Here is a 27,770-nt window from a genome sequence, read left to right as displayed (position 1 = left end):
TGCCTCCCGTGTATCAGGGTAAGAAGTTGGCAACCCCACGTCCTCCTCCTCCTCCTCCAGCCGTGACAGGCTGTCCTCTCCAGGCTCAGCCAAGGGCTGGGAATGGGACATTGATGATGGGGAGAAGGACCCATCCAGCTCCCTCTTACCCGAGACGGCGCTTTTCGTCCCTGCTCATGGCCTGCGCAGCCGGGGCTGCAGCCAGCACCGAGGAAGCGGAGAGGAGACCCAGCGTCAGCAGTTTCCAGCTCACCCAGCGGCCTGCTGGGGAGTCGCCGCTCCTTCCCTCACCACCAGCCGCTGCTCCGCTCATGGCGGTAGCTGCCCCGCTAGGCCCGATCTTGTCCCATCCCTTCAAATGCGCCGCCTCCGCGACAGGAGAAGGAACCGGCCCGCCGCAGCCTCTCCCTCTTCTTTTCTTCCTTCCCCCCCACCCTTCCGCGTAGCCAAGGAAACCGCTATCCTCCCGTCAGGCTGCTTCCGGGTTCTCCTTCCGGTCACGTGATAGTAACGGAGACCGAGAGCTAATCGGAACGAAGAAGGGCTCGGGTCACGTGAAAATATGTCACACGCCCCGGATACAGAAGTACGTGGAACGAAGACACGCCTACGCACGCACGGAGCACGCAAACAGGAAAAAGTAAAAGAACATTGGACGTGGCTTTTTAGGTCAGGTGGCAAACCACACATCCCAAGATACAACGCTTCAAGGATTTCCGCCCGTGGTGTCGGCGAATGAAGCTGGTAGTTGTAGTCCCTAGAAGTCCAGGCTATCCCGCTCCTTGGAGACTGCTGCTCTTAGGGTTCGGCACTTTCGGTCACCACCGGAGCTCGCCTGATCCTTTGGGAGTGGGTAGAAAGAGGTGTCAATGGGGTTGGGTAGCGAGTCTTGATAGCTTCGTGCATCATCATCGAATGAATGAATGAATGAATGAATGAAACCGAATGAATGAATCATCGCGGGGGGGGGGTGGCTGGCGGAAATAAAAGGTCTGAATAATAGTGGACTCTGAAGCCCATCACCTTAAGTGGCGCAGCGGGGAAAATGCTTGACTAACAAGCAGCAGCGATACTGCACTGCACTCCCCCCTCTGTGGAAGGGCCGACAAATATGGCAAACCAAATGTATACATGAACCACGAGGGAGAAGAGAAATGGTATTAAGTGCTGGAGCATAGCAGATACCTGTGCCTACTAGTTTTTCTCGCAAGGCTTGAACGGATTATTTCCGCCGCCCCAGGGACGGGGGAAAATAACGGGAGCTGCTTGTCCCATCGCGGGGGTGGGATCCCAGCTACTGAGGACAGCTTGTCCCACGTCCTTTTATTTCCTTTAAAAAAAACAAATTCTGTGAATACTGATTCTGCTCTCAAGTTTTTGTTTACGTTAGCTGTTCAAGATTTTGGAATCACAAGTTTGGAATTCGTATTTGAAGTTTGGGATTAGTATTTGACGTTTAAAAAAAATCACCATTAACTACTTCTAGGCATTTGTTAATTGATCTTAGCTTGAAGTCGAAATTTGAACCGATAATCTGAATTTCTTGGTTGCACTAAGTCCAGATTTAGATTGTTGCTAAAGCTTTATTTTAAATTTGTTCTATGGAGAAGGGAAATAATAAAATAGAAAGAGCACCAGTGTAATCAAGTCACAGCTATGAATGCCAACTGAATTTCCAGTGGTATGTATAACACTGAATGTAGGGCTAGATCAGAAAGTCAAGATGAACTCTAGGTAAAAGCATTCTGGATATGCCATTGTGATTGATTGTCTCACCATTTTACTCTGAAATGGAACGTCTATTTGCATAGAGAGTATAATTTGTGAATCCATCTGTCTATAGATACAGCCACAGCAACAGTCCCAGTCCACATGTGCTGTTGGACACATGTTGCAGCAATTGCAGATCGGCCAGTTCCCTTGTTGCATTTTCCACGTTATCACAGATACATGACCACAGATTTTAAATGTCTCACACAGGTATGGTTTGAATGTATGCACTGATGCACTGCAACCCCTGAAAAAGTATATTGATGTTCTAGTATATGAGTCATGGGTCAATTTTAGTATAGTCCAACAATTTTTATTGTAAAAACCTGAGGGCCAGTTCATACAGCCAAATGAGATTAGCTGCACACAAAGAACACTGACCACACCCAGAGATTAATATGGAAAATATATGGTGAGAACCAGTCATCTTTGATACACTCATAGCAACCTGCCAGACTTCCACCATTCAAGACTATAACTATTGACATGGGACTGATTTATATAGTCAAAATTTGCTCCACAAAAGGTGCCATGACCATTCCATTTATGCAAATGTGCTTAACTACTGATAACCGTCATCGCAATCTAGCAACTATTTGCCCAGTCATGGTGGCTGAAAAAAGTGCTACATCACACATTACATTCTCCAAAATGGAAAATTCAACTCCATTTCATGGAATCCAATCTAGCAACTATTTGCCCAATCAGGTTGGCTGAAAAAAGTGCCACATTACATTCTCCAAAATGGTTACACAGGAACATAGGAAGCTGCCATATACTGAGTTAGACCACTGGTCTATCTAGCTCAGTATTGTCTTCGTAGACTGGCAGTGGGCTGGCTTCTCCAAGGTTGCAGGCAGGACTCTCTCTCAGCCCTATCTTGGAGATGCCAGGAGCGGGACTTGAAACCTTCTGCTCTTCCCAGAGTGGCTCCATCCCCTGAGGGGAATAATTTACAGTGCTCACACATCAAGTCTCCCATTCATATGCAACCTGGGCAGACCCTGCTTGGCTAAGGGGACAAGTCATGCTTGCTACCACAAGACCAGCTCTCCTCTCCTCTCTTCAGTCTCCTTAAGATGTGTACTCAATTTCACAGCCTTGGCACTGGTCTCCTCATTGAGAATAGTCACCTTCTCTAGCTTTTGATACCACTCTTCATCCCAATACCCCATATGCGCATATTCATAGTCAGCTCTGGGCACATCATTCAAAAATGATTTTGAAAAACTAGACCTAGCATTGCTTAATTCTTATGCAGAAGTGTTGCAACTTATGAAGCAAAAGCTTATCTATAATTTGGGGTAGAGCAAAGACAAATTTTGAGATAAGCTATATTTAACTTTTTCCTTAAGTACATGATCACCTTTCAAAGAAACACAATATAGGAGATAATAATATTTTATTTTGGCACAAGCACTTGAGAAGGATTAAACATGTTACACTGTGTTTCACAATTTATCTGCTCAAGCTGGGTAATCAGATGAAATATGTACACATGAATTCTAAATGATACCTGAAATATTTTGACATTAACAGTTATTTACACATGAAGCTACTGCGCACTGATTATACTTCTTGAAATTCACAAAACTGAAATGACAGCATAAGAGCTAATGTTTGTTAGTCAAGTACCCAACAAACCTTCAATAAGATAAACCACAATATCTGAGATTTACCTTTTAAGGCTTCATACCTAAATGTAGTTACTTGGACCTATGAAGCAGGCCCAAAATAAAGCAATGGGACCTGTTTCCAAGCAAGTATGGTTAAGATTAGATTGTAAGTAAGCTTTTTGCAGCTCCAAATTGAGAAGACAATAAAGGCAGAACTACACATTAAAAGGAACACTTGGCCATACTGTCGACAAAACTGGCGCCACATATCAAATCTACCTCTCCCCTTCCCTTAATGTCTAAGATGGCTTACCACGTGTCCTGACACCATTACATTGAAGTTTCTCCAATCAACAACATGGAGAGCAGGAGCATAAACTACACAGATTGTACATGTGTTGAACAAAACGTGAATAGGGATATATCTATAGTCTTTTAAAGGGGAAACACCTAGCTCTGAGGGCTGTAAACAAAAGTTTACAAATACTGTACTTCGGAATTAGCTCCAGATGGCCAACTAAAAAGTAACTTACATCCATAGTTTTCAGTTTTCATTACTTTTAAATTCTTATATCAAAATCCCTCAGTCAAATGGTTTCCTCAAATGTCTCATAAAGGTAAATGTCTAAAGGTAAAGTGTGCCATTGAGTCGATGTCGACTTCTGGCAATCACAGAGCCCTGTGGTTTTCTTTGGTAGAATACAGGAGGGGTTTACCATTGCCACCTCCCACACAGTATAAGCTGATGCCTTTTAGCATCTTCCTATATGACTGCTGCCCAATATAGGTGTTTCCCATAGTCTGGGAAACATACCCGCAACCTCTTGCTCCCTAGCCAAGTTACTTCCTCAATGCACCATTAGGTGGCACAGCGGGGAAGTCATGTTTCATACTTGTTATGAATTTCAAAAAGATTGTGAAATAACTAAAATATTAATCAGTGGCAGCTTTGTGTCTTCCATAATCAGGAAAATGATATGGAAAGTTAATTACATGCAAGTAGAATATGCGAATTATCTCCATGGCTTACGATGGATTTGTAGCATGTACAACATTTCCAAGGAAGTTGAGTAATTAAAGTAATTCTTAATTGTTTACATGGATTAACCTAGTAATAGTGGGGCCGGCTGATCCTGCCCGAATAAGTTTGCATCAACTACACTGTTTCACAAGGTCCTGGTTTTGGACTTGCATACATAGACAGGCAGTATCTTTGACAAATGTACCAAAAGTCAAGCTCAAAGAATGGGTTGTACGTAGGCAGTCTCCCATCCCTTGGTGTGGTTTTGCCACTTGTCTCCTGAGTGAGGGAGAGCAACCTTTATTTGATTCTCCGCCATAGCCTGCCCTTCCTGCTCCTGTTCAGGTATGCCTTCCTGCTCAGGTATGCCACAAACTCCCACTACCTTTCCCACTGTGACACCCATGTCCAAGGCTGGCCACACATGCATTAGGAAATCCCACCTTTGATGCATTTACTTGAAAACAGCCACTATCCCAGAATGAAAATAGGCAAAGATGTACAGTTAAATGTCTGAAACTTAAGTTAGATATATGATGATCATAATCATCATTATAATTCTTCATAATTCTCTTGTTAGTATTTGTTTTAATTAAGATAGCATTTGCAATGGGATAGCTTTTTCTACAGCTAAATGCCACAAAGATTTGTGAACTGTCAGGTGCTAATTGGGACCTTCGTTGTAATGTTGTGCTTATTATTTGCTATCCAGTGTCACTGCAATAAATTGTACTTTGATAACTGAACCAGCATACTTGCCCATATCAGTAACTTAAACATTTCTGGAGTGGCATGCTACTGTAAAAACATAGTTCGTGGAGGTGCCAGGGCCATGGACATGGAGAAAAGGCTTCAGATCCTGGACGACTGAAATATCCCAGGTCTCATCCCTGAATTCTCAGCTTTAAAAGAAAAAAGTAAATATCTAGCCCTTTTGATTAAAGAAATAGAAAAGAAAAGGTGCAGGTGTAGTGAGGGGAAGCTTTGAGGGAGGACTAGGTCTCACTGAAAGCAACTGCTTGGAGGGTGGGCCTTTCCTAATAAGGGGGAAAGCCCAGGAAAATCAAAACAGAAGGACCAATCCAGAGCTACACTCACAGCCATCTACAGAAGTAGAGAAAAACCTTTTCTTGAGTTGGTCTGTCCCAGGAGTGCCCTGAGGAAGAAGCTGGCTGATAAGGTGCTGGGGAAATGGGAGGCCAAGATTCCTGCCTGTGAGTAATGAGATAGGGAAGTTATTTTCCTTTATTGTATTGCTTGGATCTGAGTTGCCAGGTTAATGAAATCTCTCACAATCTGCTTTATGAAAAGACAGTTGTTCTTAGTGCATACCTTTTTCTGTTTATATAATAAATTCTTGTTGCTGATGTGTGCTACTCTTCATTTTGGGTCTGCCTTAGTCACACACCTTTGGAGGCCTATGACTGCTCAGCCCTTCTAGGAGGGTTCCCCCCACTCCCACCAGTCTTAATGTGGAAAGAGTGGTTTGTCCCACATTAAAATAAACTGGATGGTGGCAGCCAACTTTGAATCCCTTCTAGTCAAGGATTCACCCCAGAGAACTCCCCCCTCCTCTGGCTCTGGTAGGAGCTATGACAGCAGGCAATATCATCCCAAATTGCTCATTACAAAGTAAGCCTGCTCCTGGCTTCCACAGTTCTAACCACTGAGTGCCCACACAGGCACAGGGATGACCTGATAATCTGCACAGCTACCTATCCCTCTCCATGATTGGGAGAAGCAGAATAAATTATGCAAAATAAGATGTAAACCCTCTTCGTAATGTATACAGGTTGCATACTTCAACTTTTCTTGGTAAAGAATTTGGATCGCCTGCCACAGAATTTCCAACTGTTTCCTTTTTACACATGACCCTGGCTAAGGCACTGCAGAATAAGTACGTTACAAATTACTCAAAACTTCCATCATTCCCCTGCTAACCGAGCAGAGGCACCTTTTCAAAGAGTTGATTCTATTTATTGAGCAGGGGGAAAGCAAACAGCCCTATGCATCCCCAGCACTGCATCCCTTCAGTGGCTGTTGCTGGTATCTGCCTTATGTTTCTTTTTAGACTGTGAGCCCTTTGGGGACAGGGAGCAGTGCTCCCTCTATTTTTTATCATCAGTAAGCAGAAAGAGTTTTGTTCTGGGTGGCAGTATCAAGGCAGTGTGCGCACATAACTCCCCGCCCCCCCCAAAAAATTAGTGCAAAGCGCAGCACAGAAATGTTCCTTCCACGCCAGAAACGGGCTGCAGACATCAGAGCAGTCACTTGAGCGGAGGGGAGGTGGAAGGAGCTCACCGCCCCCCATCCCGCCACAATGCACGGTGGGCTTTCAGAGGTTTAAAAAAGGGGGCGAAGCCTGCTGTGCCCAGCCAGGGAGGAAGGGAGGAGGTGGCAGTGGCCGCCGCCCGGTCAGGGAGAGGGGGAAACAGGGTACCGGGCAGCTGGGCGGCCGTGGCAGGCGCAGCAGAGACTGCGTATCCACTAGAAACTGCTGTGCAGAGGCCTGGGGGTTTGTATGCGTGCACCTTAGAGGGAACAGTGACAGGGAGCCACCTTTATATTTATTCTCTATGTAAACTGCTTTGGGAACTTTTGTTGAAAAGCGGTATATAAATATTTATCGTTGTCACTCCCTTTGAACAAATAATTATAAAGTGCTCTGCAAAAGGTGCAGAAGAATGGGACAAAGAAGCCTGATCCAACTATCCTGGCAGTTTTAAATACAGTATAGTATAAAAAACAAAAGGAGGAGGAGAACTGACCTCTCCATTGTCAAAATATTTACTAGAGCTCTTAAAATACAGAAGCAAGCATCTTTCTATCAATAGTCAAAACCATATGCACCATTATGCTGTGCAAAGTTCCAATAAGTAAATTCCTTTCTTCATTGATCATTTGCTTTCAACATGCTTCATGCAACTACTACATAGTTTCATTTTCTCTTAACTGCACTTGATTTTAGCACTTCTTTCTCAATGCTACTGACCAAACACTGCAATCCCAACCATATGAGCAAGTCCTTCATTTTAAATAGCCACATTGAGTATTTTCAGTGAACGCTGTTTCCAAGGAATGTCAAAGGCTTCAACGGTTTTGCCACCATCTCATTGAGAGTTTGCACAAATCTCCTTATTAGTGACAGTAGCCAATTTTCAGTGGCCCACTTCTAAGATGTTGGAATGAATGAATGACATGAAGCAGTAACCGAGGAGAAAGATGATTTAAAGCAATCAAAATGCTAAAATAGTTACATATTCAACGTATACAAGTGCTCTCAAATAGGATCTGTGAATCTGAAGAAATTTCTCTGTTCAAATGTTAGGGGGATTCTGATCATAAGGTTAGGCTTTGGATTCCCAAGGTAACTTTTTTCTTATTTCTCAGACTGTGACTTAGAACAATCACCCTCAGCATTTTCCAGTGTGCCTGTTTCAGCTTCCAGAGCATTTGCAACATCAGCATGCAGCAAGGACACATCTGTTCCCTTAGAATCTTCCACTTCAACCAAAGTGAAGCCGTTTGATTTTATGTTCACCAAGGCCTCCAAATTACTATCTTTACTCTGTTTTACTTCTGGAGAAACTGGCAAATCCATTGGTTCTATTGTCAAGTTTCCAATATTCAAAACAGACTCTTCTGTTTCAAGAGAACAACCAAAGGACAACTGAGCATCTACTTCTGTAGAAGAATGAAGAGGGGAGAGTTCTGTTTCTTGCAAGTCAGATTCTCCACCTTCAATATATTGCCCTGTTTGGGAACTGTCATCCATTGGGACAGAATGAAGGGAAGAAAATTCTTCATTCTTCTGGTCAGATTTTTCATTTTCAGCATGTTGTTCCACTTGTGGCTTCTCATCCACTGCAACAAAGTGCAGAGAGGAAACATCTACTTCCCTCAGGTTAGGTTGTCTACCATCATCATGTTGCTCTGTTTGTGACTTGCCTTCTACGGAGACTGAAGGAAGTGGGGAAAGACCTACTTCCCTCTGATCAGATTGTCCACTTTCAGCATACTGCTTTGTTTGGAACTGGTCATCAGGACTACTACCTTCTACATCAGCATACCAGATGCTTGCTGTTGTCTCCAGTTCTGTTCCTGATGCTTCACAAAGGCCTGGTTCTTTAGGAACCTCAGAAGAAGTGCATTTCTCCACTTGAGAAATGCAGCTTTGTTCCCCAGAGATACTTGATGCATTTATATAATCTTCATCTGCACTGGAAGGAACAGAGATACTTGATACATTAATATAATCTGCTTCTATGTTGGATGGAAAGGAAATGCTTGCTACATTTATATAATCTGATTCCTCATTGAGTGGCAAGGAAATGCTTGTTACTTTTACATCATCTGCTTCTATACTTTCTGGGGAAAGTATTCTGGGAGGCTCCTGCATTTCACACGTTTGACATATCTCTGCTTTCATTTTGTCCTCGTCCTTTTCTTCTGAACATTCCTGAGGATTTGAAATCCCACATTCATGTACAACTTCTTTATTCTCAGGTGGAACATTTACTGGCAATTCAACTGTCAATGTCAACAGGTTTCTTATTTCACTCACACTATCTGGAACTGACAAGTTTTCCTCTCCCACTAGTACCTTATTTTCTGATGTGTCTCCACCAACTTTTGTTTCTGTGACATCTGGAACCCGTCGAGCTATGTTTTCTTCTACAGATCCAAGGATCACAGAGGGTGACTCCAAACGGCTACTAAAATCTAAGATAATCTCTTCCTTTGTGTCAGTTGGAATACTAGAAGCCATAGCCGAAATTTCTTTTTCATTGTCCACAGTCTCATGGCATTCCTCCTGAGGGATTTTTTCTGGTGTAAACACATCATTACTTTGAGTGTCGGTATATGATACATCTGTCAACTTGGTGGCTGCCTTCCTAGCTGGGCTGGCTTGTGCTGATCCTGAAGGAGTTTTTAGATCACTCAAACTGGATACACTGATCGAAGGCAGGTGCATTTCTTCAAAGAGGTTGTGTTTCTTCAAGTGAGCAGCCTCTTTTATCACTAAACAGGAAATGGACAAAAAAAGATTCAGCCACAGAGTGTAACAAAGGATGGCTGTGGTGTGGAGCAACAACATATACAGTCCTGAAATAAAACTGAGATGGTGGGGATGTCATAGGGCTGACCCAAATCAATTGTGCAAAATAACTTTTGCCTAACTTTGTTTGGGTTTTTTTCCTTTTTTTTTTAAATTAAAAAAAAGGATATTGGGGGGAGGGGGCACAAAACTTCTGAAAATTTTGATATGTTTTGGATTGCTCGTTATCTATTTTGCAGGTGGCAACTACAGAGGTATCCTTTTGATTTTAGTGAAAATGCTGCACAACTGTGAGTGGCAGGGATGCCTAAAGCACTGGTGCACTGCTTTCCCCAACAACTGACTCCTGCCAGCCACCATTCCTTCACTTCTGCACAGTGATGGGGAATAATGTGACATCATTATCTTGCATCATTCTGAATTCTGGAAGAAGTACTTATGAGGGACTAATTTCTTTTCCTGGAATGCAACAGTAATGCTGTGACATCATGCAGCATAGGCTGCTTGCCAGAGAAAGCAACAGCACTTTTAGTATTGCTGCCACCACTGCAGTGCAGTGTTTTCAGTACAATCACAAGACTACCACTGCCATCTGCAAAAGTTGGCAGCCTGGAAAGTTTGCAGCCCCCTCCATAAACCTTGCTGAACACACATCTTATTTTTGCCACCTGTGAAAGGAGTAGCCAAAATGGGAGGAGGTGTTTGAGCTAGCACTAGATTGCCTCTTTCCCAATGGAATACAACTTTTCTTTGGCATCTATATCTGCATCTAATTATTGATTCATGTTCTGGGCTTAGACCAAAACTGATTACCTTGCTGAGTGTTGAGGAAAGAGGTGTTGAGCAAGGGTTTCACTGGGAGTCAGGGAAGAAGGCTGTCCCTGGACATTGTTAACAGAAGTGAGTCAAGATTGATGGCATCAGGAGTTGGGTGGATTAGGATAGAGGATGTAAACTGGCTTAGAAATAGGGCATGGCTTTGGCAACCTACACTATCTATATCTCCACTCCCTGATAGATTTTGAGAAGTGGTTTTTTTTTAAGCCAGTAGAATGAAGGCACAATATTCATTATTCTTTAGTCAGGTATCTAAATGTACAACATATCTGAATATGTGGTGTAAAAAATTCAATCCGAATCTAAGCTTTGTAGTAGGATGATCTATAATATTTAATATTTGCTAAATAAGATAACATGTCACAAACGTGACCTTGATAACAAGCCTGTTATCTCAAGAGATCTACTGCCAGTTTGTTACTTCATAAGATTGATTAGTATGTTTGTCACAAGAAGGAATGTTACCTTTTTGGATTTCATCTAGCAACATTTGAAGTAAAATCTCTTCATAGACATTTTCAACTTGTATCACACTGGTATGATCAGCAAAGATGAACTGCTCATATTTCTGAAGCTCCTGTACAAGGATACAGTGTAAGAGAATAAATAAAATGACCTTGTCCAACTAAAGCTAATCAGAACTCTTAGAGCAAAGGTGTCTGAACCTAGCTCCACACTGAGTGGGATCCCATGTGGAGCATGAACAGGTCTAATGAGCATGGACAGGTCTTGCAAGGTAACAAGAAATTCACAACCCATAGCACTAGGTATGACAGCAAAGGTGCAAAAAAAGGAGGGGGAATTCCTGGGCTGCTTCAAGAGCAAAATGATCTCAGAGCTGGATCTGAAAAGAATGTTGTACAATCAACTAGTATGCACTCCTTCACTTTCTTTTAGAATGCTTGCTTTTGCTCTTTCTTGTGTTTTTATGCTGCTTCAGCAAAGGCTACTCTGTCGGCATCCACTCCTAGCAGTTCTGGCTGTAGGGACCAAAACTGACAGGACTCAGTCTATGGCTCTCACAGCGATAGGGAATCCACCCCAGATTCCTGATTCCTAAGCCATTTATTTGCTCCAAACCAAACACATGCACTGTACTTTAGGGTACACATTATCCTACATAAAGATGATATCTGTGTAGAAAAATGTAATTTACCCCAGGAAAAGACCAGTTTAAAGAGGCCAGCATCCAGTCACACTGAGTGTAGATTAGGGTTAGGAATGTGTGCAGCACTCGGTTCATTCTGTTTCAGATATAATACATGGAAGGTCTGAAGGGCAACCAATATCTGTGTCCCTTTCCTTGGACTTCTCCATCTTATACAAAATCAGCCTTATGTAATTCCAAGAGAAATGGAACCCAACAGAGATGGGGAAGTGTAGGAGCAGAATGAATGAACTGCACTTTCTGTGCCCTCTCACCCGCTTATCCTTCTGCAAAAAATGGCTCACGAGTATCCCTCAGACAAATATTCAGAAACCCTAACCCTTTCATGTGGCTTCAGAAATGTCTGGACAGGGGGTGGGTCAGGATTCAAACTGGTCCTAGATCAGTGATTCTTTCAAATTGACTGCAGGCATGGCCCGAGTATGCATGGTGGCTACAATCCACAAGTTAACTTTTTGTACGGCTCATTGCTATGGTGGGGTACTTGCCCCACTTTCATTCTACAATATTTTGTGCCCCAGGGAGTAAAGCAGGGAAGCGTCTCCTCATCCCAATCATTTTTGTGATTGCAGCCTTTTTTTTTTAGCCCTATTAAGACATGACAGTTTACATTTGTACAGACGTCTGTACACTATACGTATTTTTGTGTGAATGATTGTATGTGCATTCATGTAAAAAATAAACCTAACTATAGGCCCTACACAGTGTACAGATAGGAAGTGTACTACTGTACATGCAGGGAACTTAATGTGCGAATAACTGTACATGCATACACTGTACACAGATTGTTCGTACGTTAAACATAATGTGAATAGGGCTCTTGTGTTTCATACAGCTTGCTAGATCCAAGGCACACCACTGACTCACTCTACTGATTTTATGGGACAAGAAAGGGGAAAGGGCTTAATGGCTATATTTGAGAAACAACACCCTAGAATTGGAATAGCTCCCCTTGGTGGTAGGAAATAGATATTACCAGAGTTTCATATGATCTTTCTGGGATTTACAAAGACAGAGATCTATCACTACCTTAGAATATTCTTTTTTATGAAAGGCAGTTTATAAAATATAGATAAAATAAATGCTTCCTTGACCCTAATCAATCACTCTCTCATATTCTGCAGTCTTTCAGAATGGTTGGGATAATGCATTCACAGTGATCAGCATGTTAGCTGCAGCATGTTAGCTGCAGAGAATAAGTGCAAATTCTTATTCTCCTTTTAGTAGTTCAGAATAGTAACCTACTGGTTTACATGTTGCGGCCAATGTCCGCTGCAGGGTGGGCAAAGTGATCTGGACCAAGGCATCCTGAAATATCTTCTTCCGGACAGTGCTGCTGTCATAGTCATATTGCTGTCAATTAAAAACCAAACAAAAGTATACATCAGCTGTGACATACTGCCATGTTGTAGTGTTTACAGCTGTCCCCCATCTGCATGGACCAAAGCAAGCCTAAAACCAATACACAGAAGCACTAAATGCTTCCTTCTCTTCAAACTTGTTTATTTTCCAAGGAGTCTCTGAGAATAGGCTCTTTGCACCATTTCTGTTATAAAAATGCTAACAGAAGCATTGGCCCTAAAAGCTACCCTTCCATTCCTTTCACATTTATGACTGGTTCCAGCTAGACATATAGTTGCATGTCTAATTGCCATATAGGCTTGCATGAAAAACAATCAAATCCTGTGTTCTTGGAACTTAGCACAAGGTTTGCATAATTTTAATACACCATCAACATATGTGGCATTTTACAGAATCATATTAAAAATACAGTTCCTACCCCAAAGAGTTCTAAAGGGCAAATAACTCACTGACGCCTCAGGAATTATTTCTGATGACCAGGGGACTCGGGAATTATTTCTGACTACCACAGTTTGTGACTGTTGTAGGTATCAGCTGAGAAGGTCTTATTCAGACCAGTGACTATAGAAGATACACAACTTTACACAGTTATAAACTGGCTGTAGGGTGACCAGATGAAAGAGAGGGCAGGTCTCTTGTACCTTTAAACAGTGATGTTGAAAAGGAATGGTGCAACTTGTCATGCAGAGTCAAGAAAAGTGGCATCTGCTGAAATTCCCACTTCTACATAATTATCAAAGGAACATGAGCCCTGGATTTCTTTGCACCTGGGCTAGGAATGTTGCAAGATAGTTTAGAATCAGATATACCTACTGTTAATAAACGCAAATAAATTTCACATTACATATTAATAGGGATACAGGGAAGAAATACCTTCATTGGATTATTATGATTTAACAATCTGAGATTTATTCTGCAAAATGCAAGCAGATAACAGCATACCTTTAGTACACGAAGTTTGACTTTTTCAATGGCTGTTGCCATTTTGGCCAGGTCACAGGGTATGCTTAAGCGAAGCAGCTGCTCAAAGGTATAGACTGCATTTTCCATAAGCTAGAAATGGAGACAAACACATTGAAAAATAGATGGCCATACCATATTAGCCTGTTTCTGCTGAAGTCAGCAGGAAAAGCACAGATAACAACAACAAATATTTATATACCGCTTTTCAACCAAAGCGGTTTACATAGAGAAATAATAAATAAATAAGATGGCTCCCTGTCCCCAAAGGGCTCACAATCTAAAAAGAAACATGATAGACACCAGCAACAGTCACTGGAGGTACTGTGCTGGGGGTGGCTAGGGCCATTTACTCTCCCCCTGCTCAATAAAGAGAATCGCCACATTAAAAAGGTGCCTCTTTGCCCAGTTGGCAGGGGTAACACAAAGATGAGTCTATCAGACAACATCCACCTATCCAGTGTACTTATTAAGGTACATAAAAGTGTTTGTCTTTACAAGGCAATTTTGGCAATTTTAGTGTTTTTTCTCTTTATGGCAGTTATCCATAATAATATGACTTTGTGAATGGTTCTGTCAGAGCCTGTATGGCTTGAATTATAAACTTCATTGTCTGAGGCTGAGACTGTCTAAGCTTAAGCCTCAGAACCCTTTTCAGATACAGAAGGAAACAAGAGTATACAGTCAGTCAGTCTTTATTATGGTCATTGATCAAGAAAAACAAGAGTGTACAACATCAGCCCCTACAATTGGCAAGCCATATAAACCCTCTGGCTTGGTCTAGCTGGAAATCAATACTGGTACCTTGACATTCTGTCCTTGCTTGGTCAACAGAATAGTGCCTTCTGCATATGCCTTCTGCAGGGCACTCTCTGCCCTAGTAGTTCCACTGACCTCAATGACCTCAGCACTGAAGAACACACACAGTGGATTCTGATGTGGCTGCTCAAAATGTTGGTTTGGTCCTGACTAATTTAGCAATAATGGTCAAAGTAAATAAGAATCCTACAGTACCTCCTGCATGATGTTTTGAGTCCTTTGAATAACCAAGTCAATATCGTAGAACTTGAAGCGGCTCTTGAGGTCCTGCAGCTGTTCTTGAAGGAGGTTGACTTTCAGATAGCAAGGCTCCATTTTTACAGAGTTGTACGGCAAGCTCACCAGCTTCTCCAGTTTCTAACAGGAAGACAGTATTTCAAAGAAGTATCCAGAGAAATTTCCTGTCATAATATTTATACCACCATTTTAATGAAATAAATAATCCAATGCAGTATAGCAGCTATGTGTGTGATCTTAATAAAGAATGGAGAGTTTGAGTGTTCAGGAAATCCAGTGGTAAGGAATGATAACTAAGTGGCTGCGACTGGAAGAAAAGAGAAATGGGATTGGGCGAATATAACTCCTTGGGCTGTGACATCCAATCAAAAGTGGCTGATCTACTCTGATATCACAGAAGAGTTTAGCAGGGAGAGGTATTAATGGCTTAGCTGCCTGCTATTGGTTTAGTTGCCTTGATTGCAGGGGAGTAATGGCAGGAGAGAGGGCACGCCCTCAACTCCTGCCTGTGGCTTCCAGCAGCATCTGGTGGGCCACTGTGCGAAACAGGATGCTGGACTAGATGGGCCCTGGGCCTGATCCAGCAGGGCTGTTCTTATGATTTCACAAGAGCAGGGCAGCGTTGTGCACAGTAAGGGAGACTTGAGAGATTTTAGAACTAGGGATGTGCTCGAAACATGATTCAGCATCTAAATCAAAGCACAATCCCCTTAAAACTGAGGGCTTCCACCACCCCTTTAACACGGATGAGAGCAAGACCATCCCTGCTCCTCCTCTGCTCGCCGCCATTGCAGTACCCTTGGCACTCTCCCCAGCTATCAGCGTGCACCACCAGCGCTCTCCCCCAGCTGCCCCCACGCAGTGCTGGCATGCAAATGGCCTCTGCATATGCTGACCACACAAATGGCCGTCATGCATGTGTGGAGGCCATGGACGTGCTGGCGCCCCATGGGGGCAGTTGGGGGGCAGTGCTGTTGGCACACACTGATAGCTGGTGGGAGCGCTCAGAGTATGGCAATGGCAGTGAGCAGAGGAGGAGCAGGCATGGACTTGCTCTCCTCAGTGTTAAAGGGGCTGTGGAAGCCCTCAGTATTAAAGGGATTGTGCTGCGATCTGGATGTCGAATCATATTTTGAGCACATCCCTACTAAGAACTGCAACTGTAAGGTTAATGAGCAATATATATTTATAGGCCACAGCCTCTTAAATTATACCTCTTTCATGCAAACTGATTAAGTAGTGTCTGTTCCTTTCAGTGCAAAGATATTGGCTGCAGACAAATGACAATTATTGCTTAAGGAATGTATTTTATTTAGATTTATATGCTGCTCTATAAGCCTTAGATAGACAGCAATATTTCCTTATTTTGTTCTTCCTTAAAACCATCCTGCTGTGAAACAGGTTACTGTTATTTTTAGTTTACAGATCTCAGATCAAGGGATAATGACTTGACAAAGGCCATGTTGCAAGTCCTCAGTGGAGCTGGGAAATTAGAAACTGATCAAGAGGTAAGCATAAAATGCTCTAGGAGAGAAGATTGGAGAGCACTGTCCACAACAGATTCCACCCACAGAAAAACATGTGACCAGCTTACCTCATTTATTTTCATGGCATCGTTTGTCGCTTGGATGCTCTGGCTGATCTCGTTGACCTCTTTTTCAAAAAGCAGACGGACTTCACTGAATCCAGAACTCACTGGGCCCATGAGTTCCTCCAATATTGAAGCTAGAAAGGGCTGAACACTCTCACCATAGCATTTCTGGGCAGGTTCAGATACACTCTCTGAAGGTATAAGACAGTAATGAGTAAGAACACCAAGACTCTAGGGAAAAACAAACTGGAGTCCAAAATTTAGATCTACTACCAAACACATCCATCCATCTGCCTATTCCCAGGGTACCACATCATAGCATCACTTGAAGAAACAAAACCCAGGTGGGGGAGGGATAAGTGGATGAAGAGATGGGGCCACGAAAATATAAGTTAGGCAAGTTCTCAGTGGCTCCCATTGAGCTCTGTGGGATGAAGTAAAATGGCAGTGTTTGAAGCACAGCTGAAACCATGACTAACATCCAGAGTGTGCAGAATGAGCAAATTTGCAGTATGGCAAGAGGTTAGCTTGGTTGTGATAAAAAAATTGGGGACTTGTGCAAGAGCACTATTGTGCTATTGCACTTTTGTTCAAAGGTGCCTCAAACAAATGAGGCATGCCACAGTTGTGCAACTGAAAGCATGAGTGTGGTAGCACAACACTAGTCTAGAGCAGAAGCTCCAAGTCTAAAGCAACTAACTACCACAATAGTTTGTGCTATCCCAATGACCTCCCATAAGCACATAATTGTTCTGGATGTTGGCCTCTGACTCATTTCAAACACTGCAATCACTAATGGCAAGGACCACTGGTGAGGCATACTCTGAGCATAGGGTATACACAGTAATACACATACACGTAGCCCATCACAATGGACATTTTGCTGGTGTATTATATCACCATTCTCATTCAAAACAGACAGCCAAAGAAGAGTAGAGTTCATTCTAATCATCAGATCTTTTGACATATACTGAAACACAAGTTGCAGTTTATTAGCTGTCATCATATAAAAGAAAGGAGAGAATAATAGGCTTAAAATGTGTAGTTTTGTAAAGCTTATAGGAACATAGGAAGCTGCAATATACTGAGTCAGACCTTAGATCTATGCTGCCTGATAGGTATATGGTATGGCTTGCTAATTAAACCTCAGACTTTGTACTGAAAGCAAAAACTTTCCATTTCTTTTAATTCGAAATAAAAGTTTGCGGTAGTAGTTAATATATTAGAAACATAAAATAGATTTTATACTATTTCTTAGATCAGTGGGTTACTGCTGCTTTGGTTCTACAGTGCGGGAACATTTAGAACAGACCAAAGTAATGGTTACTAGCTTGGCTGGGCACAGAGCATCTGCATCTCTGGTGGCCTGCCCGGCCCGCTTCTTCCCCCCCGCCTGTGGTTTCTGGCCGGCTTTCAAGCTGGCCCATCCTCTCCTCCTGCCGCCGCCTCCTCATTCCGGCCCGGCCCGCCGCCGCCTCCTCATCGCGGAGACAGGGCCTCCTCCTCCTCATTCCGGCAACTGGGCCGGGCCCACCGCCACCTCCTCATCCCAGCGGCCAGGCCAAGCCTGCCACCACCTCCTCATCCCGGCAGCCAGGCTGGGCCGCTGCCATCTCCTCATCCTGGCGTCCACGCTGAGCCACCGCCTCCTCATCCTGGCAGCCATGCTGGGCTGTTGCAGCCGCCTCCTGGCAGCCCAGCCACTACGTCATCCTGGCAGTGGGGTCGGCCCGCCGCCGCCGCCTCATCCTGGTGGCTAGGCCAGGCCCGCTGCCACCTCCTCATCCCAGCCACCGCCTCCTTATCCTGGCGGCCGGGCTGGGCCCATGTCCACCACCACCGCCTCCTCATCCCAGTGGCCGTTTTCTCCCCATCCCACTGCTAGTCCGGCAGCTTCTCGCAAGAGCTGCCATGCATGGGATTAGCAACGGGTACAGCTAGGAGAAATAAATATTTAGAAGATAATACTGTAAGTAATATGTTTTTTGTTGTGACCACAGGTCATAACACAGCATAACAGCAGAAAAAATACAACATAACTGAAAAGTTACGTCAATTAGGTTGAAGGCTGTAACGCGGCATATGCTCAGGAAGCTAATTTGCATGAATTTTAATGGAATTTAAAGGATTGCAGCCATTAGGCTCATTCACATGATCAAGAAAAGGGTAGGAGAAGTCTCCTACCCTAGTTTGGAAGCTGTGCACGCTTCCAGAATTTGATCACCAGCCAGTTAAAAACATGGTTGGAGGCGCTACCCGTGATCGTGTACTAAGCAGCAGCTGGGTCAGAGAGCTCTTCATCCTACCTCATTCAGCAGCTGGGTATAATTGCTGGGTAGGAGGGAGTCCTCTGGCCAGAGCCAGGTGTGAAATAAGGGCTGGGGGCAGAGTCAGATTCAAAATGGTAGTTCAGTGAGTAGAGGAAAAGGTGGACAGCACCCAGGCAAGCAATGAAAGGAAAAGATGAGGCAAACTCCAAAAAGGTTTTTTGGGTTCTTTTGCAAGCTTTTAAAATTATGACTCAGTTCCTCATTAAGCACACATGAGTAAAACAGAAAAAAGGTTAAAAAAAACCCAAGATACAATTTATTGCGTTCTTACATATTCAGTCTGGGTGAAGTGTTGCTATGAAAACAAAGGATCCTTCTGGGAGTGGGACACACTATGTAAATTGTCTTCCAGTATAACTTGATTTCTCAACAAGGAAATGGCTCAGGAAGTTGCAAGGATGAAGTCACACTCAATTTTTATTATGAGAAGTGGCACAAGCACACCCATCACAAACAAGCTTTGGACTCAGAATCCTGACCGATATGTACACATGCACATTTTGTGGTAGAAGTACAATGCATATTGCTTCCTACACTGCAGGCAAAATTAGGGCAGCACACCCTTTTATGGAGAACAGGATAAAGATGGGTCTTTTCCATCTTTCAAGAGCACAAGGAGGAAATCATCAGTGCTGATTGGATTGATACAGTGATCTTTTCATAATGATACAGCCAAAGTTTAGGGTCAAGAAAACATTAGAAAACAAGAAAACATTCTGCTAAAAACATGTTAAAGGAACATGCTTAGGATTGGTCCACTCTCTTTTTAAAGAAATGGCACCTGCAGGGACCCCCAATATGAATTAGGGCTGTGGGGTAGGGAAGATTAATTCTTGTGCTACTTTGCATCTGGAAACCCATCTCCAGCAGCTATTTGCTACAAACAGCAGTGCGGAGAGGCTATTTTTAGTAGGAAAATGGCACTCCCTGCATGTTGTGGTCCTGACCCAGACTGGGGTCTCTTCCATGGCTACATTTTCTTTAGAAAGAGGGAGGAGACCAGTCCTAAGGATGCTACTTTAAAACATATTTAATGTAATGTGTAGTTTTGGTCCTGAGACTGAAGCTGGACCTAGCACAACATGATCTAACCTAAGTCATGTTGAAGCCATACATAGCAAAGAAAGGGTTAGAGAGCAGAAGAGGCAGGAAGGATGGGGAAAGCAAAACTTTTCTCTGCTTGTGCTTTTCTCCTCGAAATCCCTTTTAAAGGGACTTTCAGACATGGATCGCCATCACAAGGAAAACAGCTACAGAAAAGCTCTTAATACATGGGCAAAGGAAAGGCTTTGTTCCCCCTCCACACAGCCATGCTGCATTTTAAATCATCCCCAATGCTTTGTAGGAATTTGGGAACAATCCACTTCTGACACACAGGTTTAGAATGGGCCAAGAGCAGAGAAGGCAGCTGCAATTGAGGACAGGGCACGGCTACCTTTAATAACTTTATAGACAAAGGATTTTTGGCAGATATAGCCTCTTTCAGTCTTGAAGTACTATCACATGACAAACTACACTGGCTGAACTGCCCTTTTCTATACAACTATAAAATGCACAGGTAACCTTGTCCTCTACTGCAAATGGTCACCCTAACCAGGAAAAGCTTCCTCTGCTATTTTTTTCTGCTGATCAAAGAAGCTGTTGAAAAATACTGAATATTAAAAAAAAATTACTTGCCATTTATTTTCCCAGCTAAAAAGTTCTTCGAGTTCAAAATCTGATCTAGGTCTGACCGAATAGTTCCTTCAAGCCCCTTGGTAACTTCTTTGCATTCATCTTTCAGGGCACTTAGTCCTTCTGAAACTTGTTCCTGGACCAAACGATAGGTATCTTCCAGTATCTGTAATGATACAAAGCATGGACAGAGCTAATGGCCAGCAGCTGCTACAAGCCAGCTACTCTGAAAACAAACAGTACAATTGGAAGCATGCTTTTGGCAAAAGCAAAAATTACTTTCATGCTAAGTTTTTCTACAGCTTGGCAGCTGAAAACAGCTTTGAATGTAGTCAGCGAACGAGACAGAAGTCTGAAAGAGGCAGTTTGCTAGCAAGAAACAGTATTGTGTAGCTGTCAGAATCTATGGTCAGGATGTTGCACTAGGCAACTGTCAGAGTGTAGCAACTGAAATCTCTGACTGTTTGGGAAATTAGGGCGGGTGGAAACAATACTTACCCCAAACCATGCCCTCTTTCTGTCATTCTTCTTCCCTTTCATTTTTGGAAGCAGCATGCTCTGGAGGCTAGGTAGGAGCTCCTCCATGACAAGGTTGCTGAGAATCTACAAAAGGGATGAAATAATGTTATTCCTAGCCCCAATAACATTGAACTGGCAACCTTGTGTGTTCACAAACACAGCTGTGCATTGACCCAGAAACTATGAGTTGAAACGTCCAAACTAACTCCAGTAGAAAAGCATCATACCTGAGGAAAGTTCTATCTGTGGTGTGTAATCTGTAGTGTGTCATACATGCAGTTGATCACTTGATGTTGCAGCAATAAAAGGGATCGACATACATGGGCGAACTGGTCATATATCAGTGCCAAGTGGTTTAAAGTAATGCTAAAAGTATTCACTTTTTGAAGGTTTGAATCAAACCTCAAGGCATTGGAAGCTTTCTAATTTATGATAGGCTTGCCACAGAATTCAATACAAAGTGGATTCGCACTTGAATTGTGGGTTTAGTGTGTTGGACCAGGGTCCTGAAACAGTGCCACACAGTCAGGGATTCCTGGCTATCTAAACCCACTTTAGGTGACAGAAGTACCAGCAAAATATAATAAAAATATTGAATTATTTTAAAAATTAAAATAGCCAGCCCTTATTTATTGGGCCAGCCAATAAACCAGCATGGACTTTGCAGTTGGTGAACCAGTCAGAAATGTCTGTATAGTTGATAGTGTTTGGGGCTAGGGATGTGCACGGAACCGGCAGGGGATGGCTCAAAGACAGGGGGTGGCATACCTTTAAGGGCGGGCGGGAGGGTGCCCTTACCCTCCACTAAGCATTTTCCTCACCGGCGCTCCATTTTAAAAGTGTCTGTCAGGGCGGCAGCATACCTCCCTGCCATCCCGAGTCCTCTTCGGCTGGAAGTAACAGGAAATACCCAGCGCATGTGCGCACATCATGCTTGCTTGCCTGACATGCGCACAAGCAAGTGCGACATGTGAACGCACACACCCGGCGTGCGCAAGCTAGGGTTGTGCATGGAACCGGGCAGGGGTGGCTCGAGGGAGTGGGGGTCTCACTTTAAGGGCGGGGGAGGGTGCACTTACCCTCCCCCACTGGCACTCAGTGTTGGTAAAAGCCTTCAGGGCGGCAGTGTACCTCCCTGCCGCCCTTTCCCACTCTTCAGCCGGAAGTACCAGGCGCATGTGTGTATGTCTCATGCACTTGCGCACGTCAGTCAGGCCGAACAGGACACGGAGCGGCACGGAGGTATGCTGCCAGACACTTTTAAAATGAAGCACTGGTGGGGGAAACATGGCGGGAGGGCTAAGAGCACCCTACCCCACCCTTAAAAGGTATCCCCCGCCCTTGAACTAGCCAAACAGCTGGTTGTTCGGAGGCCCTTAAAAGGGCCTCTGAACAGGTTTGTACACATCTCTATTTTGGGCATCATATGGTGGAACAGGCGGTCTATTCCAATAAGGCCCTTCTTCTAAAATCATGTAGGCTAGAGCAAAACTGTGTGCAAAAGAAGAACTAAGCCCACGAGATCAACAGTTTCTAGTCTCCTTTTAGGATCTTTAACACTGAGCTGTTGATCCACACTGGTGCAGACTTTCCACATTATATTTACTTGTACCTTCATAAGTGGTGAAACATCACACCCCATTCCTGTTGGTCTTGTAGTCCATCACCTTCTTTTACCATATCCCTTAAGCTGTAACTTTTCTTTATAGAAGATTTTAAACAGTACCAACTTGGCCCTAATCAGCCAATAATCATAGAATTACTGCAATAAAGGCAAGACTCCCCCCCACCCGCCCCATCTTGCTAAGCTTGTAATAGTATTCTCTTACATTAAACCTTTTTGTGGTACTTCGTACTTGCTTACTTTTGCCACTGATTTTTATGTACTTGCCAGGTCTCAATTTATTCAATTCACAAAGATGGAGACAGATAAGATGGTATAAGATGGTCTGTGACAGAGACACTCATCTCTTTTACATGTTTTATGTTATTAGAAATGTATGAAACATAACTAGTACAGATTAAACATAACTAGTACAGATAAAGTCACCTTAAGTGGCACAGTGTGGAAATGCTTGACTAACAAGCAGAAGGTTGCCGGTTCAAATCCCCACTGTTACTACATCGGGCAGCAGCGATATAGGAAGATGCTGAAAGGCATAATCTCATACTGCACAGGAGAAGGCAATGGTAAACCCCTCTTGTATTCTACCAAAATAAAACCACAGGGCTCTGTGGGTGACAGAAGTCAAAATTGACTTGATGGGACACTTTGCCTTAGTACAGATAAGGAAGGATAGCTAAAATAAAACATACAAGTTTTGAAAAATAGATACATCATCTTTTTAGTGATACAAAACTGTTGAGAAGAAGAGAGGCTTCTAATAATTAAATTATGTGCCTGTTTTAATCTTGTGGAATTACTGAATATCCAGTCTTCTATTTTCAACCAAGCAAGCAGGAAGAAAAGGAACAAGACAGAACAAGATAACAGGGAGATAAGAGATGAAAAGGTGGAGGATGAGGGCAAGCTGTTCGTTTTATTCCACTATTGCCTATTTACAAAGTATTGTAAACAGACTTTACAAGTTTTCAAAGCACTAAAAAAGCTGCAAAACCTGTTTGACAGGAGATGAGGGGGGTGGGGAAATATATACATCCAGCAAAGTGAGTAACACAATCTTTATCATTATTTTAAAACTAGATTTCAGGAAACGCTGAGACTCCTCAGGAACCCTGGTGACTCCTCAGAGGTTTATCAAGGGTTCTTCCATGAGAAAATGAGTAATAGTGGATAACCTTCATGAAAAAAAGCTTGTCCACCACTACTGATCTTCCTCTGCCACTGAGTGCCTGCTCAGACGTATGTGGAACAGGCCTGGTCACATAGTAGATAAAAGCAGGAACTCCTCAGCAGACCACTCAGTGTGGTAAATGCTCCCTAAGGGTAGGGAAGTCTGAAAATCACCGCTCTGTCATATCACCCTCAATGCTCTGAAGATAACTATTATCTGTCTTGAAAGAATCGAATGGGTTGTGTCACATTGAGCCTTTGTAACAGGAGAGGAGGAGAGCTGGTCTTGTGGTAGCAAGCATGACTTGTCCTCTTAGCTAAGCAGGGTCTGCCCTGGTTGCATATGAATGGGAGACTACATGTGAGCACTGCAAGATATTTCCCTTAGGGGATGGAGCCACTCTGGGAAGAGCAGAAGGTTTCAAGCTCCCACCCTGGCATCTCCAAGATAGGGACGATTTTTTTTATTGAACCAACAAACTACCAAAGCATACAGTACGTTGCCAAAGCACAATTATATACAAAGTGGTTATTTGTACATGATATATCTACAAAGATTTACACACAAGGATTTGGAAACCCACAAGGTTATGAAGTATATGCAGGTAGTACTGTAACTCACGGGTGGGGGATTTCAAGGCACATCAGGTAATGGGGGGGGGCGGTTTACATCCGACGTCCATTTCCACAATTTGTCCCATTGCTGTTTAGAAGAGATACTCCAAGATAGGGCTGAGGGAGATTCCTGCCTGCAAACTTGGAGAAGCTGCTGCCGGTCTGTGTAGACAATACTGAGCTAGATAGACCAATGGTCTGACTCTGTATATGGCAGCTTCCTATGTTCCGATAGCAGGCTAAGTGCAGAAAATGTTGGTGTATATAACATGCAGTTGAAAGACCACTCTTCGGGGGGCGGGGTCTAGGAACTATTATTTTTATTTTTAGGAGAGGAGAGATGGTCTTGTGGTAGCAAGCATGACTTGTCCCCTTAGCTAAGCAGGGTCTGCCCTGGTTGCATATGAATGGGAGAATAGAAGTGTGAGCCGTGTAAGATATTCCCCTCAGGGGATGGAGCTTCTCTGGGAAGAGCAGAAGGTTTCAAGTTCCCTCCCTGGCTTCTCCAAGACAGGGCTGAGAGAGATTCCTGCATGCAACCTTGGAGTAGCTGCTGCCAGTCTGTAAAGACAATACTGAGCTAGATAGACCAATGGTCTGACTCAGTTTATGGCAGCTTCCTATGTTCCTAACAAACGTGATCAAGAAGTGTTAAAGACTACTGCTTACTGTATTTTGGCAAAATTAGGACATTACATACAAATTGGAAACCATGTAAATATTTATGAATTTTTGAAGAAAACCTTTCTGAAATACTCATGGGCAAGTTGTCACAAACTGTTCTGTTACCCTGGAATACTGCCTAAGAATTATACTTGGTTAAAGCCAATAAGAACACATTATACACTTGATAGAAGAGCAAACTCTAGTTACAGTGAATCAATACTAAGGAGATAACATAATTCATCTAAGCTGTGTAACAATAGCTTTCAAGAGTAATATGAGCTATGAGTAATTCCCAACACCTGCCAAATCCACTAATGAGGCACTGCAGGATTGTCAGGTCAAAGTGCAAATGTGCAAGTTTCAAATCACATTTTTAACTGTAATCCCCTGAGGCACATCATAACCTGTGGATGCTATCACACTTTGAGTTAGTCTATGCTTTGAGGGATTTTGTAATATCTCTTGACTGAAAAGATAGAAGCGTAGCTGTGAGCCTGATGAATGGCACCCAAATCCCATGAGAAATTAAACTTTTAATCATTCTGGATGCATTCATGCTTGCATCTGCTTTCTGACTAAATTCCATCTTCACCTCCATGGAATTATGTATTCTGATATTTCTTTCGCATAATAATAGCAGCACTAATATAGCAACTTCAAGTGTTCCAAACACTTCCCATGAAGATCTTAATCATCTTTATAAATAGCCCTATAAAATAGTAAAGATGGCAGTGAGGCTGAAGTAGCCACAGTCCACATGACATCTCTGAGGTTTCAGAACAAGCTTTCCTCTTGTAAGGAATCTTTCTTTATAACGTTCTTAAAGGTTAAGTGTGCCGTCAAGTCGATTTTGACTCCTGGTGCCCACAGAGCCCTGTGGTTGTCTTTGGTAGAATACAGGAGGAGTTTACCATTGCCTCCTCCCACACAGTATGAGCCGATGCCTTTCAGCATCTTCCTATATCACTGCTACCTGATATAGTACCAGTGGGGATTTGAACCGGCCTTCTGCTTGTTAGTCAAGCATTTCCCTGCTGCACCACTTACAAATCCATAAATGTTCTATATAACATAAACAAATCTATGGTGCCCCACAAGTACACTTAACCTTTCCATCTTGGCCCAGCATCCCCCTGGAGGAATTGCCTGTATGGCCTCCAGTTACCACTGAAGAAGTGAAGAATTTGATTGGACAGCTAAAGAGAGGCAAATCCCCAGGTAAAGATTATATCCCCCCCGATTTTTTAAGGGCCAATGCTAGCTGGTGGGCTCCGCTCTTAGCTTCCATGTTCACTTACATAGACCGAACAACAAATATGCCCAATGGCTGGGGACAGGCAATTGTCGTCCCAATTCACAAAAAAGGCCCATCTGATGACCTGTCAAATTATAGACCCATAAGTCTACTAAGCGTAATTGGTAAGCTATACGCTAAACATCTAAACTCCAAATTGTTGGATTGGATGGAGAAAGAAAACATTCTAGAACAAGAACAAGCGGGGTTCAGAAAAGGAAGATCTGTGATGGATCACTGTTTGGTCCTCCAGAGTTTAATAGAGAAATACGTTGAGGGCAGAAAGGTGCCGTTATATGTCGCCTTTATAGACTTTAAGAGTGCCTTTGACTCAATATCCAGGGATGCTCTGTGGGAGAAATTTGCAAACTCTTCTATTGACAAGAGATTGCTATCTCTAATATATAAACTCCACAAGAACACGAGTCTGAGAGTAAAATGCGACCATAATGGCCAATTATCCAGAGAGATCCCTGTAGAAAGGGGGATCTGGCAGGGATGCATACTAGCCCCAGCTCTTTTCAATTGCTATGTAAACGGGCTAATCACCCGCCTACAGCAAGCTGAAACTCACGTGCCAAAGATAGGGGACAGGTGCTTCTTATTGTCACAGACCAGAGTTGGTCTAAAAAGAGCATTAGAATGCTTGAGTCTGTTCTGCAATGAGGAATTTTTGGAAATCAACTACACCATGAGATTTGCAAAGAAGCAACGGGTTTTTAGATGGTCCATAGGTGGTGCCAGAGTAGAGAAGGTGAAGTCTTACAGATACCTGGGGGTGGTGTTTCAGTTTAATGGTGGTACTTCTATGCCACTCGATCTTCCATGGCAATCAGGAAATTCTTCTGGGCACAAGGTGGTGGCTATATTCCGGCAGCAAATAAAGCCTTTCAGGCTAAAGTGATACCTCAGCTGCTATATGGGATTCAGGTTAGACCACCAAAAGACTTACAAGCTTTTTAGAAAAAGTACAATCGGGCTTTCTGAGATCACTGTTGGGGGTACCAAAATGCGTCCCGAACTCCTTAATACGGCTGGAGACTGGGCTATGGAAATTGGAGACCAGGGCCTGGCTTCTTATTATCCTGTATTGGATTAAGACTTATCTTTACCCGGCAGGACTTATACCTCATTTCCTTGCCGCTACCCCACAACCCCGTTGGTGTATGACGGTTGAGGAAAGACTCCGGAAGATGGGCTTCTGCCCAGCACAATTGTTAGAACAGGGCGAGTCAACGGCAAGATCCCTAGTTAAACAAAGGCTTAGGGACATAAATTTTCAGGAGGAAAGGGCCTCTATAAATAGGCCGCTACAATTCCTAAGCACCAAGAAAGACTGGGTCACAGCCTCTTATTTCTATACAATCTATTCACCAAAGCTGCGCTGGGCGTTTACAAGAGCTCGCTTGAATGCTCTACCCTCAGCGATGCTAGCAGC

General features: G+C 43.2%; 2 protein-coding genes across 3 annotated transcripts in view; both read right to left on the bottom strand.

Annotated features, from left to right (window-relative positions):
• The window catches only part of EDEM3 (ER degradation enhancing alpha-mannosidase like protein 3), a 65,851-nt gene extending 65,367 nt beyond the window's left edge, over window positions 1–484 (bottom strand). For both annotated transcript variants that reach the window (XM_053247087.1, XM_053247088.1), the window contains exon 1: window positions 150–484. In XM_053247087.1, coding sequence (XP_053103062.1) covers window positions 150–313 — 164 coding nt within the window. In that variant the 5' untranslated portion in view covers window positions 314–484. The remainder of the gene's footprint in view (window positions 1–149) is intronic.
• A 2,673-nt stretch (window positions 485–3,157) lies between these two features.
• NIBAN1 (niban apoptosis regulator 1) overlaps window positions 3,158–27,770 on the bottom strand; it is a 97,690-nt gene continuing 73,077 nt past the window's right edge. Inside the window, exons 7-14 of the mRNA XM_053249794.1 lie at window positions 20,943–21,047; window positions 20,444–20,610; window positions 16,444–16,627; window positions 14,808–14,969; window positions 13,776–13,886; window positions 12,717–12,824; window positions 10,769–10,880; window positions 3,158–9,429 (exon numbers count right to left, since the gene is read on the bottom strand). Coding sequence (XP_053105769.1) covers window positions 7,787–9,429; window positions 10,769–10,880; window positions 12,717–12,824; window positions 13,776–13,886; window positions 14,808–14,969; window positions 16,444–16,627; window positions 20,444–20,610; window positions 20,943–21,047 — 2,592 coding nt within the window. The 3' untranslated portion in view covers window positions 3,158–7,786. The remainder of the gene's footprint in view (window positions 9,430–10,768; window positions 10,881–12,716; window positions 12,825–13,775; window positions 13,887–14,807; window positions 14,970–16,443; window positions 16,628–20,443; window positions 20,611–20,942; window positions 21,048–27,770) is intronic.

The sequence above is a fragment of the Hemicordylus capensis genome, chromosome 4 (assembly GCF_027244095.1).
Source record: "Hemicordylus capensis ecotype Gifberg chromosome 4, rHemCap1.1.pri, whole genome shotgun sequence".
Taxonomy (NCBI): Eukaryota; Metazoa; Chordata; class Lepidosauria; order Squamata; family Cordylidae; genus Hemicordylus; species Hemicordylus capensis.
Note: the sequence above shows the minus strand (reverse complement) of the source record. Positions and strands in the feature narration are given on the sequence as shown.